Genomic DNA, 15,617 nt, shown 5'->3' on the forward strand with positions numbered 1-15,617 from the left:
CTCAGGCTGCAGAGCCTGATGGTGCTGATGGTGTGCACAGCCAAGGCTGCTCCAGGACTTTGGTTTGCCTCCTATTCCCATCCCATCCCGAGATGGACAGAGGGATGGAGGATGATGGATGGATGATTGGATGGATGGATGGATGGATGTGGGACGAAAGGCGAGCACTCCAGATCCACACCGATGCAAAGCCTGTGGGAATGGCTGTGCCGGGACCCACAGGAGCCCCCCGGGAGCCCCCGGGCCGGGTGTGGGCCCGGACCCGCTGCTCCGGGGGCAGCGCCCGCTCCTGAACCGGAGCAGGGGAAGGCGGCCCCGGGGGCTCCCTCTGCCTCGGAGGCTCCTTCAGCCCCGGGCCTCGCTGCCCGTTCATCACTCGGGGCCACCCTGGCGGCTCCCACCGAGACCGAGTTCCGAGCCCTGCCTCTCCCGCTTCCCGCTCCGCGGCCTGGCCCGTTTGCCCACTCCCGGTTCTGCCGTTCCCCCGGGCCCGTTTCTCCCGTTCCCCCGCTGCCCACTCCCGGTTCTGCCGTTCCCCCAGGCCCGGTTCTCCCGTTCCCCACTCCCGGTTCTCGCTCGGTCGCCGCCTCCCCTTTCCCCGGAAGCTCTGTGGCCCTTCCAACATGGCGGACCCGGAAGCGGCGCCAGGCGGCGGCGGCCGGGCGGGAGCCTGAGCCCCGGAGTGCCCGGGACCCCCGGCAGCCCCGCGACCCCCGGACACAGGTAAGGGCCTCCCGCTCGCTGCCCCCGGCGCCCGCCGCTTCCTCCCCCCGGCCCGATCTCTCCGTGGGCGGGAGCCGCGGGCCCGCTCGGGCCGGGCTGGGGGGTTCGGTGGGGACGTGGCCCCCGGGCGGGCCTGTCCCAGGAGCCGTCGGTCGGTGCCGCGGGGAGTCCGGGGGCTGCGGGGCTCGGGCCGGGCCCGGAGCAGCCTGTGGAGACGGCCCCGCTCCCGCCGCGCTGTAGGCACCCGTGTCCCCCACGCGTGTCCGTCCCGCGTGTGGAGCGGGGCCGGGGGGGCTCGGCGGGGACCGCCCGGGGCTGTGCCGGTACCGGCAGCGCGTGTCTGCATGGGAGAGAGCCGGAGATGCTGCGGAGCCTCTGGAACCGCGATCCCGGCAAAGCCCAGACCCTCCAACCCTGTCCGAGCCGGGTCCGGATGGGGAATTGCCCCGGTACAGTCGGGGTGGCCACAGCCAGCGAGCCCTCGTGTTTCTGCCTCTCTCTCGTGTTTCTGCCTTCCTCTTCAGCTGCACAGCGATCACAGAATCACGGAATGGTTTGGGTTGGAAGGACTTCAAATCTCATTCAGTTCCACCCCCTGCCATGGTCAGGGACACCTTTCACTACCCCAGGATGCTCCAAGCCCTGTCCAACCTGGCCTTGGGTTCCAGGGATCCAACTTCCAGGGATCCAGAGCCTCAGCATCCTCACAGGGAAGGATTTCCTAATATCTGATCCAAACTTCTCTCTGTCAATGTGGAGCCATGAATCCGTCATGCACTGAGCTTCTGCTGTGGTGCAGCCCTCCTGGCCCAATTCAGAGTCTCTGCAATACAGAACCAGTGCTGTCACACCATTAACTGGGCTGATACTAGAGGCTTCACCTTATTAAATACTAGTGCCAGGTCTAAAACTCCTCAGAGTAACCAGAAGTTCCAGTGTAAGGACTGTGGCTCCCCCTTAGAGGCTCAATTTACAGTGAAAATGAGATAGGCTGGGCAGGGCAGGTCCTGCAGGTTCAGCACTGGCATCCCAAAGCTGGGATCCAAACCCCTGGAGGGTTTTCTGGCCCATGCGCTGGCCCTGGGGTGAGTCTGGAGGGCAGGAGGGTGTTGGCTGTGTGCCTCTTTGGGGCTGTTCCTGCTGCACATCATCCTCGTGTCATCTGAGCATTGAGCTCATCCTGAGCCATGCAGGAATGGCTGAACCAAGAGCAGCTGCTGGTGGGAATGTTTAAGTGGAAAATGATGTGCTAATACTGTTGCTGTGGGCTTGGGAGTGCTCTGTGTCCCGTGCAGCGCTGCCAGGTTTTGCAGAGCTCCATAAGCTGCCAGCTGGAGCTTTTGGAAGCCTGAGCTCTGCTATCTCTGCCAAAAGCTCTTTACTTCATGGGGGTCTTTTTTTTTGCATGTTTACACCCTGATTTTCCTAAAATAAGCCTGTACCTGTCTCGTTCAAATGTTGCTGGGAGGTCTCTGCACAGGAACAAACCGTGCTGTGACTTGTCACCATAAGACTCTGGATCCTTCAGGAATCAGGAAGAAGATTTATACTCTCCTGAGACATTTTTCTGTTTAAAACTTAAAACTCTTCAGTCTTTTTAGGTTACACAATCGAGATCTGCACAAGTGTGGGTGTGATCAAAGTGAACACACGCCTCTCACGGAGCAGGTGCACGTTGAGTCTGCCTTAAGGCTGCCCCAATCCTTAGGGAAGTTGCCTTTGATGTCCTGAAGTGGTTTTCCTACCGTGAGTGGCTCTGTGTGAAACAGAATGTTGGGACCCGCTCAGCTCCAGAGGGTTTCTCCCAAATGTCTCTTGTGAGAGAAACTGGGGAGAAAGTGTAAAGAATTTGGGACCTGCGTTTTCTTGGCTTCTGACCTTGCTTAGCCAAGTTCTTTGTGGAAGGGGAGCAGCCCCAGTGCTCCGAGCCCTGCTCAGGCTCTGCCTTGTGCTGGGAGGTGCCCAAAGCTCTGTTTTTGGGAATGTTCTGTGGACTTGGTGTCTGAGCCACTGCCTCTGCCTTGCAGGGCTGTGTCTGTGGTTTGGGAATGCTGGTGCTGGATGTGTGAGGGTGATGCTGGGTGGATTTACAGAGGAACGTACCGAGCTCCTTGGCAGAGCCTGGGTGATGTCTGGGAGGTGTTTGTGCCCTGTCCAGAGATAATCCTATGTGTTCTCCCAGGTGGAAAAGCAAGGATAGGTGGAATTTACCTGTGGGGGGCAGCTAATATTTTCTCCTAAAGGAGACTTTTCCCTCCAAAAAGCTGTATTTGTTTGGTTTTCCCCTATATGGTCTGAGTGTCAGACGAGGAGCAGCAAGTACTGCTTGAAGCATCAAGCTCTTCTCTGTAGAAACTCTGCTGTCCTTGGAGAGCAGGTTTGTTCTTTTGCCTGCACCACCACAGCTCTTGCAAGAATCCCTGGGATGATCCAGATTTTTCTTCCCTTTCCTTGCAGACTAATTCCCACAGTTAATTGGTCTCATGGATTGTTCCACGCTGCACTCTGCATGTGGTGCCCAGATGATGCCAGGATTTGCCCTGGAGCCTGGCAGTGCTGTGCCCAGCTCCAGGGCTGCAATACTTGTGTCCCAGGAGCCTTTTCCATGCTCAGAGCATTCAGGAGATCAGGGTGGCTCAAAGTGCTGGCTTAGGATGCCCTGAAGCAATTCAATTTTCATCACCCATAATACGTGTTTTCCGCTCTGGTGTTCTCCTTTGTGTTGGTGACAGGACTGAGTCCTATTCCCATCTGCTTGTTTGGTCTAAACTTCCCAAAAATATGTCGAGGAGAAGCATGAAAGAGGAACTTGAAGGTGCCTGGGTGCTTGAGAAGTAAAACTGGCTGTTCAGAGTTCTGTAGGGTTGACTTCCCATTTTTTTGGGGCCATTACATCCCGCAGAATTCCCGTGGCTGCCCATGCTGGGGGCTCATGGGTGGGTGCCGCAAGGTGGGGACACTTTGGGGCTCCACCTCTGCTCTGTAGGGGTGGGCAGGGTGAGGGGAACTGTTCCCCGAGCAGGAGGAAGAACAGGATCACATTCCCAAGGTGTTTTTGTTGTTCCCAGCGCGTGGTAATTCGTGATCGGCAGGTTTAGCTCCTGCTGCTCCAGGCATGTCTGTGGGTTTCTAGCTGTGTTCCTTTAATGGAGGCAATTTAAAACACACCAACAAAGGGTGGAACACAACGGGAGGAAGTGCTGGCTGCATTTTACTGGGTTGTTTTCACCTCTTCTGGTCGCAGTTATCAGTGATCCAAGCCCTTACTCCCATCTCTGTCCACCCTGGTTACAGCACAGCAGTTCTTTGTGTGTTCCCAACTGGAATTTTCCTGCTGGAGCGCTGGTCTGAGAAATGCCTAAAAAGCTGAAGCTGTTAAAAGCTGAAAGTTGTGCTCTGTAACCTCTAGACATGATGAATTCCAGAGAAATTCCAGACTGGAGCTGCTCCTTAGTCCCTGTGCTGACAGCAAACCTTTAAGCAAACTGTTTGGAATATTGAAACTGTTCTGGAGCTCAGTGATAGGATGAAATCACTCAGGGGCTTCGTCATCCTGTGCAGCGAGCTGCTTTCACTTTCAAACCTGGGCTGCACAGCCAGGAAGGAAAATGTCCAGTGGGATTTTTAGGGTCGTGTCCTCTCTCTGGGTCTGGGGAATCGCTGCTCTTCCATAGCGCTGCTGCAAGGAGATGTGACTGAAGTGGCTGAAGTTGGGAACAGTCTCTGTGTGCTGCTGCTGCCGCTGAGGGCTGGGCTTTCCTCTCCCAGCCCTCTCCCAACACCAGTGCTGGGACTGGGAGCCTCCTCTCCGGGGATTTGCCTTAACAGCGGAAGCTGCTGCTTGCTGGGAGTGTGTTTGGTAAGAGAAGCGGTGGAAAATCACTTTAGAAGTTTGTTATAGTGGCTCTCTCACGTGTGTGGGCCTCTGTGTACTCAGTGTTTACTGTCACAGCAGCGGGATGGGATGTGGAAGTGGAAGCACTTTGGAACTTGCTGATTTTTAAGGTTTTCCGTGATGTGGCTGCCTGGAGCACGGCGGGATGGGCACAAACTGAGGGCTGTTCCCACTTCTCTGTTCTTGTGCTGGGTGTTGTCCTGCTGTCCTCAGGCTCATGCAAGTCTCTGTCTCTGGATTTAGTGAGTGTTTTATTTTGTTTGTTCTTGGAATTTGGGAGTGTAAACTGGACAGCAGCCCCTGGCACTGGAGCGTGAGCTGGGTCAGGCTCCACGTTCATCACCAGGAACTCCTTTTGCAGCACAACGATTTGGCAGGTGCAGGTGGGATTTTGGGGCGTCCAGTAAGTGCTGGTAAGGGGTTCCCTCAGCATCCTCCAGGATTAAGTGTGGCTGGAATGGTACCAGCTCTAGAGTGGTCTCTTGGTGCCCATTTTTCCCTCCTGTTTTCAGTGCTTGGGTGTATTTTTCACTTGCACTACAGCCCCCCACAAACCAAGGCCCAGAGCATTCCAGCTTTCTTGCTAAGCAGTTTTCCCTCGTTTTGCCAGTGGGGTGTGATCTGTTGTGCAGTTTTCCTAAGGAACTGGTGCTGCTTTAGAGGCAGCCTCTGCTCTGCAGGGCCCACCAGTGAGATCTGGTGGTGTGAGACACAAGCTAATGCAGAGCAGGCACAGAGGGATGCTGATATTGATTTTACCCTTCCTAAGTTCCTTTGGATATGTAAGTAAAGCTGTGTATTTGCTATGGCTCTTACGGGAATCACTGCTGCTGATTTCCTCTCAAAAGCTGTTGCAAGTAGGGCAAAGAAAAGAAATAAAAAAAAAAAAAGAAAAGCAGCAAAACCCCTGAACTCTGGTGTAAGGAAGAGTCACAGGGTTTTATAGACACAGAGCAGTTGGTGACATTGACCTTGAGATCAGCAAACCTCAGCCCTGGCTTGGGTAAAGCTGAGCAGGACTTGAAGGGAATCTTTGCAAAATAGGAAAGGGTGACCTTCTCCCTGCAAGAAAACCAAAACCCAAATAATCCCTTTGGGAGCTCCACACAGCATTCCATAGGTGGGATGTGACTGTTGAACTCTGCTTTTCACACAGAACATCCTGGGCACTTGGGGGCTTTGCCTGTGACTCCGCTGTAGGATCAGGCTCAGGGGTCCTGGCTGGTCCCTGCAGCCCCCACATGAGCCCTACCCAGAGGGCACTGCTGGCACAGCTGTGGCACCACGGGAAGGCAGAAAGAGTCGCTTTAATTTCATTTTCCATTGCAAATGCCACAGTCATTTTTTCCACCGCAAGGTCACTTATTTTTAAAGGAGTCAGAAAGGGCTTTTCAAAAATATTCCTTGTAGCAGACAGTGTGTGCTGAATGATCAGAGGTGGCTCTTTTAAATTACAGCTTTGGTCTATGCTCTGTAGGTGTTGTGTGTGGCTGGATTGCTCCATCCAGAGGTTTTGGCCGCTTTGATTTACTCAGCTTCTGGGGAGGGTCAGGGAAGGCAGGAAGCAGCAAAGAAAGATTCGGTGGAAATAAAGACATTGTGGATGCTTTTCTCTGCTCCTCTGGTTGTATAGGTTGCTTTCACCATCTCTTTTTTATTTTAATCCATTAAAAATTGGTTACCTGTGGGATTATGGAGAATTTACAAGAAAATTAATCAGTTTGGTGGTTTTGACTGAGAAGTGCACTGGAGGCAGGGTGTTACTGTGGGGTTAATCCTGCCAGGACAGGATTGGATCCCCTTTTGCTGGCAAAAGTGCCAGAAGCTGATAAATCCGGGAATTTGTGGCATTAATATTATTAATTTCAAATGAGTAATGAGGTATTGTTGGGTTTGACTGGTGTGGGAAAGGTCCTGGTGCACAGAAACATCTGCCTTGGAGCTGGGGAGACTCCAGAGTGCCACGGAGTGGGAGAGGAGGCTTCAAACATCTGCCTTGGAGCTGGGGGTACCCCAGAGTGCCAAAGGGTGGGAGAGGAAGGTTCACTGCTGGCTCAGCAGTGTCCCACCTCCAAAACATATTTTCAGGAAAACAGGCAGTTTGGGGGAATTGATCACCATGAGTTTACACAGGAGTGCAGAGTCTCCTTGTACATTAGATAAGGAAATTCCTCAGGCTGAGCCCAGCTGTGGGTGACCTTAGAGACCTGCAGGGCTCCTGGTGTGAAAGGCAGGAGAGGTGTGTTCCAGTTCCAACCTGGGTGAATTCCAGGTGTGGTGTTAATGGAGAGCTCTGTTTCCCATAAAACCCTCTCCTTTCTGAAGAGGCAGCAGCATTTCACAGGCTGCTGGCTGTTTGCTCATCTCTAAGCTATGTTTAAGCTCACAAGTAGTTTTTTTTCCACCACCTCCCCCTTCACAAAACCTAAACGCGCCTTTCTTTCCCAGCCCAGGACATGGTGCAGGGTGAAGAGCACACTTAAAGACGCTGCCACCACTCACTCCACACAGCCTGTCCCACCTTCCTGAGGACTCCATGAGGCAGGACACGGGCTGATGCTCTCACCCCACCATGGATGGGGGGAACAGCTTCCCACAGCACCAGCAGCCGGGCGATGCCGTCCGCGGCATCCCCGGCCTCCGCTCCCAGCTCGCCGTGCCCGATGTGGAGGTGAGGCCCTGCAGATCCTGGGGAGGGGGAGGCTGTGCCCAGGAGGGGTCTGGGCAGAGCCAATCTGACCTGGTAGATCCTGGGAGTCTTGGTTTGTGTTTACAGCAGCGATTTCCAGACTTTCCAGGCAGCTGCGCAGGGGGCTGCGGGATTGAAGTGAGGAGGGAAAAGCAGGGCTGTGATTAAAACAAAGCCTCTCTGGAAGCTGCTGGCTGCCAGCTCCTTGAGGAAGGACTGAAGAGACTGAGAGAATATGCCCAGGATTGCAGACCTTGTTCCTACCCCAGCACATCTCTACCAGACGTGTGAATCTGTGCCCGGGTCCAGCTGTCCTTGTTTCCAGAGCAGCAGAGATAAATAAGTTGTATTTGTCCTGATATAGCTGCTAAAACCAGACCAGGCCCCTGATGCATTTGTCCAACAGGGCAAAAAACAAACCCTGTCCCAAAATAGCTGATGTGTTCCTGGAGTTTTCTCTTTCTGTTTCAAACTCTGGAATGTGTCACATACAGGGACACAGAGGTTCAAGCGAGGCCCAAGTTCCTCTTGCTTCAAGTACAAGGTTTCATTGCTTTGGGCACAAAAATAACAGATTAAAGGCTGCTGTGGAGCTGAGTAAGGAGATACTGTGTTCTCTCCTTGATTTTATTGGTATGAGCTGAGCTAAGACCTTGTCATTAATTGGAGAATGTTCAGGGAAGTGGGAAGACAAAAGGTACAAAAGGACATTTTTGGGTGTGACCTCTGCCGGCCAATTTCAGGTTATTGGGTTCGTGCTGACATCCCACAGAGACTGAATCATAGAATCATGGAATCATTGAGGTTGGAAAAGACCTTCAAGGTCATCAAGTTCAATCTGTGACTGATTCCCATCTTGTCACCACACCAGAGCATTGAGTGCCACATCCAGTCCTTCCTTGGACACCTCCAGGGATGGGGACTCCACCACCCCCCTGGGCAACCCTGCCAAAGCCTAACTACCCTTTCTACAAATAAATTCCTCCTGATGTCCAACCTGAACATCTTGTGGCACAGCTTGATGCCATTTCCTCTTGATGCCATTTCCTTTGTCCCTTCAGAGTGTCCTGTGCAAGGGCTGGGGAAGGGGACAGTGGTAGAGGGAAGTGGGTCCCAAAGCTGAAACTGGAATCCTGCTGGAGAGACAAGGAGCCACCTGTGCCTCTGGGAAGCACTGAGGGAGGGAAGCCATGGGCCTGTCCTCGTGTCTGCAGCCCCAGGTAATGGTTCCAGGCCTCTGCTGCTCTAACTGTTGTGCCTTCTGCTTGCAGAATTCCATGCTGGCCGCCGACTCGTGGAGTAGCTGCTACCCAGTCTCTTTCCCAACCTCATCTTTCCCAAGTGAAAACCAGTGAGTGCTGTTCTCCTTTGTCTAATCCCCTCAGCTCTTGCACACCCCGTGATTCAACTGTTTCTTTGCTGCTTTCCATGTTTACTTTATTTCACGATCTGATGGGGAAATAATTGCATCATTCACTGATCTTGTGGCATTTCAGACACTACTGCAGCTTGGGAACAACAGCAAACAGCTTTTTGTTTTTAAAAATGAGAAAAAAACCTTTGTTTTTTGTTAAACCTGGAGGCTGCAGTAAGGGAGAAACAGCTTTGGTTTAGCCTGGATTTGTAACACAAATGGGATTCTTAACAGATCCAACTGAGCAAACACTGGGCAACTTTGCAGAGATGTGGAGGAAGATGTTACCTGTACTGGGTATTAGGTTTTGGGTGATGTTAAAATCCTTTGCCATGTCACTGGAAGTGGCTGACAGTAACAGCCATGTCATGTCTGTACTGAAAAATTCTACTCAATCAGAAGGCTTGATTTATTTTATGATATATATTATATTCAAACTATACTAAAGAACAGAAGAAAGGATTTCATCAGAAGGCTAGCTAAGAATAGAAAAGGAGTGATAACAAAGGCTTGTGACTGACCGAGACAGTCCGGACAGCTGGGCGGTGATTGGCCATTAATTAGAAACAACCACATGAGACCAATCACAGATCCACCTGTTGCATCCCACAGCAGCAGATAATAATTGTTTACATTTTGTTCCTGAGGCCTCTCAGCTTCTCAGGAGGAAAAATCCTAAGGAAAGGATTTTTCATAAAACATGTCTGTGACAGGATCCCTCCCTGGGAGGGTGTGAGTTCCAGGCAGAGAGGAGCAGTGAGGGTCAGCTCCTCTGTCAGGGGGATGAGGGGACTCGTGTCCCTGTGGTCCTGCTGCCCCAGTGGCCCCAGTCCCCTCTGGGCACAACAGGAGCTGTGGGGTGGATGCACAGGGCAGTTCCCCATCAGAGGGTACCAGAAGCTGCCGCACAGGTGCTGAGGGAGCTGAGCTGTGCCAGCTCCTCCCCACAGGAGACTTCTCAGATCCATTCAGGCCCTTTGCTCTTGGCCAGCCTGGCTGATTGGAAGGGGCTGTGCTTTTTGAGCAGGATTCCTGTAAATTACATGTTGTGAATCCTCTGGAGAGCTATAACAGAATTTCTGTTTTGCTGCACTGAACCACAAGATTAGATTGTGTTTATCTATTGCATTGGGTTTTTTTTTTTTTTTCTTTCCTCTTGACCATTTGTTCTGGTTTTGCCCCTCACTCTCTTCCTGTTCGGTGCCGCTCGTACCAGCGCTGCCGGGAACAGCCCAATCCTGCAAGGACATGCCTGTGTCTGACACAAACCTGGACTTGCTGCCTTTGCTGAAGTTACTTCTGGAAATGAGGCCCATTGTAGTAATGATTTAATAGGGAATGATTTAGCTAAGGCTGCACCTTTAGCTTCCTGTTCTTCATACCCCAGGAGGTGTAAAAAGAATGTAAAAATCACCTTTCAGGTGAGATCTTCCATATCTGCATTTCACATTAAAAAAAAAAGTCTGTGCTTTTTGTATTTGAAAATGGCACTGACTCTGTTTTAGGTGGATTTAGGGTGAGAGGTAGGAATCCTGGAAGGAATGGAAACATTGAAAAGTGGGATTTTAAAGGCAGTTGTAATTGTAGCCCATGCTGTAACATGAAAAAATGCAGCTGGCATTAGAGGTGGTGCACGTTTTTCTTCAGAATCCTTGCAGAGAAATCTCATTTGCAAGTGGCTGTGTTTGGACAGGGCTTATTCTCATAGCAACACCTTTATCCTGAAGCAGGTTTTTCCTGTTTCTTTTTAGGAGTTCACTCTCATGCTAGAGAATTTCTTTAGAAGACCCCAAACGTGGCCTCTCGGGTTCAGATTTTCTGAACCTGACAAATGTCAACAGTGCATTAAACCTCCCTGAAAGAACCAGGGAGGTTCAGAGCTCTGAAGAGCAGCAGCTCAGCTTTTTTTCTGAGGAATTATCCCTGCAGAGCTCAGCTTCCCTTGCTGAGAGGCTCAGCACATTCCTGGCTGGGGGGATCTGGGGCAGCCCAGTTGTGCTGTTGGATGAGGTGTCACACAGCTGGAGCAAAGCTTTGTCCCCAGTTTACAAAACCCTCTTTTTTTTCTGTTTTTATGCTCTTTTCCACCTCTGCATGGAGCATTGCTTGCTGAAATAGTAAAGCAGGCTCTGAAAAACATGGGTTGGTGTCTGATGAGGAAGGAAAGTGCCAGGCTAGTGCCGAGGCAGCCCGCAGCCTCTCAGCTCTCCCTGATCTTCCACTGGCTGGAGATGAGAAGTTTGTGTCTCTGAGAGGAGGACAGAGGATGGAGCCTGGCCAAAACACACATGGAGGTCTCAGAGAAGTGGCACTGTAGGCCCAGAAGGGTTTTGGGTGCATTGGTCATGCTCATTGGGATGAGCAGCTGGATGAGCAGCTGGAATGCAGCGGAATTGCAACGGAGCGTTCCTCTTTGGGCAGCTGGTGTGATTAAACCAGCATAAATTTCCTTTCTGGAACTGCTTTTGGTTGTGCAGTGAACCCCCTCAGCATCTGGGGGAAGCTGCTGACCCACAGTAGAGCAGTTTACCAGGAACTGAGCCCTGGAGCGGCTGAGCAGGTGGGGACAGGGCAGTGTTCACAGCTTGGCTGTGACAGACAGGGTCGCTGACCTCATTCTTCCAGTTAAAGTGTTTTTATCTCAATTTATTTCAAGCAAACTTGTCAATGGCTCTGTGCCAGCCCTGCAAATGAGAGGAGACAGCTTTGAGTTCTGAGTCCAGGGCAGGTAAAGCCCAGCTCCAAAGGTGCTAAAGGGATTTTGGGGCTTTTCCAGGAGGATCTCAAAGTGGTGCCTGGAGCTGCTGTGGGCTCTCCCTGCAAACTGCAGCAACCAAGGGCATCTCACACGGGCAGATTGGAAGACCAAGATTAAGGGTAACAAAATACCAAGCAGAGCTGGTCATTCCACAGCAGGCCAGAGAGGTTGGAGCTCTCTTGCTCTGTTTCTTGTTACCTTGACTGACCCTTGTCCAGGCCACAAAATGCCAAGGGAAGAGGAGAGGGTGTTCACTTTTCCAGTAAAAATAGTTTTCCTATTCCTTGGTTAGTTCCTTGATGCTGGCCAAGCTGTGTCCTCGTGTGAGAGACGGCGAGACCACAGCAGCTTTGCCTTGAAAACCTTTTAAACCAGCCTTTTTCCTGTGTGGAAATAATTAATTCCCAGAATTTATGCCCAGATTTTAATTTCTTTGGATGGATTACAAAGAGCCAGCAATCAGGGCTGGACTTTGGCAGCTGGGATGTGTTCACACAGGGTCTCAGGTGTCTCTGCAGCAGGTAAAGCTGTGGCAGCACAGAAAAGGAAAAAAAAAAAGGAGGAAAGAGCTGTTAGTTTTTGAGGGTTTTATCTTTAGTGATGGGAAACGAGCAGGAAAAATGTATTTATCAGAGGAGATAACTGTGTTTGCACATAAATCCACGTGTAAATGTTCACCGGGTGCCTTAACGAGCCGCTGGCCACGCATGGCACCTTAATTGCTTAATAATCCTTTGGCAGCTTGGCATTCCCAGCTCCTGGGCAGGAATTATCTTCAAACTCTGTTTCTCCCTCTCCCAGCGCCCTGTTCAAGTTTCTGGCCGTGGATTCTCTGGGCATCAGGGAGAAGAAAGAGGAAACCACCCAGCTGGGGTGGATGTCCCGTGGCAATCGCCCAAGCAGGAGCACGGCCCCTTACGGGAAGGATTACAAAGCACATTCCTTGCTCCTGCAGGAGAGGGAAAAGGCTTGTGCAAACCAGGAGGTGGCGTGGAGCAGAGGCCAGGAGCTGCTCCTGGGCAGGAGGAAGGAAATTGGCTGTTCTTGTGGCAGTTTTTGCCCCTGGCTGCCTGGAGGAAACGGATGCAGGGTGCAGGGAGCAAGAGGAAGCTGGCATGGCCCGTGCCCAGGTGGAGCAGGCAGGATCTTTGCTTTGTTCCCTTGTTAGCTGAGCGCTGATCTTGCTTTTGAACTCACACCAGTCACATCCCTAGTTCCTCTCTCTGGGTAACAGTTCTGTCTGTGTTTCCCACTCACCAAGCCCTCCATTCTCACCTGCCTTTGGGCTCTGGGAGTAGTGAACCCCCTGTCCAGGTGGGTCAACAGGGGTGTTTGCCTGTCAGAGCTGATTTGGGGGTTTTGTGGCCTAAACTGGCATTCAGGTGTGATGTTTCCATGCAGCTCACGTCCTCACATGGTGTGACTGGCAGGTCCACCACACCCATCATGCTGGGACATCCCAGGGCTTCATTCTGCTTTGTCATCAGGGCTGAAATATTGGGTACTGCAGACCATTGTTATCTATTAAGTCCTTCCTGGTCTACACAAATTAAGAATTATATTCTTAATTCAGCATTCTTACGCTGCTGAGTTTGGGAAGTGGGATAGAACTGGTAGAGGTATTATTTTGCCATCTCTCTTCTGGATAATATCCAATAATATCCCTCTCCTGTATGTGACATCCTGAAGTTTCAGCTGCACTGCTGTCAGAGGCTGAAGTGACCTGAGAAATGCTGGGGACTCACAGGGAGTAACTGCTTTTCCCATTCCCTTACAGGCAATATTTTAGCCCCCCTCAGGATTTTTATATGGATTCCATCAGCAGACCACATTTCTTGGATACAAACTATGCAGCTGTGGACCCCACTGACTTCTTACCAAAAAATGGGGATTTTCCTCAGGTAAGTGCAGAGTTCCTGATGTCTTTGGGGAAAAATGAGGCTTGGAGTGCTGGGGATTGCTTTTCAGTGTTGTCTTACTTAGGGAAAATGAAGAGATGGGCGATAAATTTGTCCAGCCCCAGAAAGGAACTGTGTGCAGTTGGGATCAGCCCTCTGACACCAGGAATTTGAAAGGTGTCCATGGTTTGGTAAGAGCTTCTCTGTGGTAAACCAGCTTCTGTCTTTTAAAGGGATGTTTGGCATAAACACTGGTGATGCTGGGGGCTGCAGGAGGGTCCCAGAGTGTGAACTGAACACACTTCAGACTCTTTGGTTATTTCCTCCCAAAATTCTCTTTTGCTGCATGCCCTTCCTCACTGGTTACAAGCAGTGGATTCCTGACCAGTGAATATTCAGGGATTACATCAACTCAGTGCCTAGCATTCCAAGACTGGAGCCAGGTCAGTTTTTGCAGAGCTGAAGTGTGGGAGGAATGAGCAGTGACCCCAAGTCACTCAGCATCTCTGGGGACCCAGACCTCCCTCACCTTGGGGATCTCTCTGGGTGGGAAGGAGCCTTTTCCATGGAGGTTTTGAAACATTGCACTACTTTTGGCAACATCTTATTGTAAGATTAGTCAGTAAAAACTGCAAGTAGTTGATATGACAGAGGTGACTTTGGAATAAAGAAGGGACCAGCTGTATCCTTTCTAGGAATTAATACAGACATTGGTGTCTGCTGGTGTATGTGTTAATTCCCCCCTTGTTGTATTTTTGGTTTCTTGGTATGGCTAAATAGTGGTTTTGTCACTCCTTTGGGCTCTGATTTCTGCAGGTTTGGATGTGCAGGTGCTGGGGATTTGTGCTTTTTGGGGTGGTCCCCCCATCCAGGTCCTCATGCTTCACATCAGGGACCCACCTAGGCAGCTGCTGGGCAGGGTTTTCTGGCTGGATTAAGCCAGATAAATAATTGAATCACAGGAGCATTGATCTCTGCCTCCTGCAGAATTAATTGTGGGAGGAATGAGGCAGAAAGGTGATCTCATCAACTTGTGAGACCATTTATGGGGCTGTGATGGGAAGGGGAGAGGGGTCCCTGCCATAGGTCTCACCTCCAGGTCTGGTGGGGTTTGGCTGATGGGTTCAACGGGAAAAGAGCTTAATTATTTCTTTAACTTATGTATTTTCTAGTATCTCAGTGGTCAGTCAGCTTCCTTCCCTGCTGCATCACACAAATTGATCTCAGCCAACTTGGAGGAGCAGATTTTTGGAGGTTCTCTGTGAAAGGAGATGCTTTGTGTTAGCTGGGTGAGAAAAGAGCAGGGAGCTCTGAGACAAAGCAAGCATGAATGACCTCAAATGATTCCCAGAGCAAGAAATAATTCTTGTGCTGCTCTTATCCTTTGGGAGAGGAAGCCATGGATGGGAGTGAGTTGATTTTAGGCAAATGGGCTTTTGTTTGGACTGAGCCTAACACATCCAAACCAGTTCCTTCACTGGGCTATTGTACCACCAGGTAGTGCCACGTGCTTCCACAAGGAGCAGAGCAGCTTCATGGTGCTCTCCTGTCCTGCTCCATGCTTGGTCTGTGAGACCCCCTGGAGATTGCCCAGGTACCAGGGTAGTGATGTGTCACCTTGAAACTGAGGAACAGGGGGTCAGGCTTTGTTGGAGCTCTGTTTTCCTGCTGGAGTTGGTACCTCTGAGGGCTGGGGTGTGCATGGAGCTCCCTGGAGCCAAGGGACAGCTCTCGGTTGTTTCACCTGTGGGGCTGTCTCTGGAAGAGGAATGTCAGGCTCCAGTCATCCTCTAACAGCTCATTCTGCAGGATGGAGCCAGGTCAGCCTTCTTGAACACTCAGATTTGCACTTCTGAGCACCCTGCAGGGTCTCTCCTGTGCTCACTCAGAGCAGGATGCACTAAACACTGACATGGAACCCCTGGATAAACCCCAGGGGTCTCTGAGCCATCAGGCATTGCCCATCCAGAGAAAAGCTGCAGATCTGCTCACAGGAGCCAGAGGTGGAGCCTGGCTCTGGTGGAGCAGCAGGTCTCAAATTGGAGACAGTGGCATCAGTCTGGAGCCACCTGGGAGTTTCCTGAAGCTTTTCCAGCCCTTTCTTCAGCAGTGTTTTCCACTTTACTGATTTCTCATTGTCTCAGACACCAAATTGTTAAATATTAACATTTGGCTTGGGAAGCTGAACCATTCCATCCAGGAGGGGTTGGGAGCAGCTGGGTGGTTCCAATCCTTCCAGG

The 15,617-nt window shown here is 51.3% G+C and overlaps 1 protein-coding gene across 1 annotated transcript in view; it reads left to right on the top strand.

Moving 5' to 3' along the window:
* Nucleotides 1–617: 617 nt before the first annotated feature.
* SBNO2 (strawberry notch homolog 2) overlaps nt 618–15,617 on the top strand; it is a 51,198-nt gene continuing 36,198 nt past the window's right edge. Inside the window, 4 exon segments of the mRNA XM_030966806.1 lie at nt 618–723; nt 7,067–7,289; nt 8,579–8,658; nt 13,257–13,380. Of these exon segments, the coding sequence (XP_030822666.1) occupies nt 7,191–7,289; nt 8,579–8,658; nt 13,257–13,380 (303 nt within the window). The 5' untranslated portion in view covers nt 618–723; nt 7,067–7,190.

Source organism: Camarhynchus parvulus, chromosome 28 (assembly GCF_901933205.1).
Source record: "Camarhynchus parvulus chromosome 28, STF_HiC, whole genome shotgun sequence".
NCBI classification, from domain to species: domain Eukaryota; kingdom Metazoa; phylum Chordata; class Aves; order Passeriformes; family Thraupidae; genus Camarhynchus; species Camarhynchus parvulus.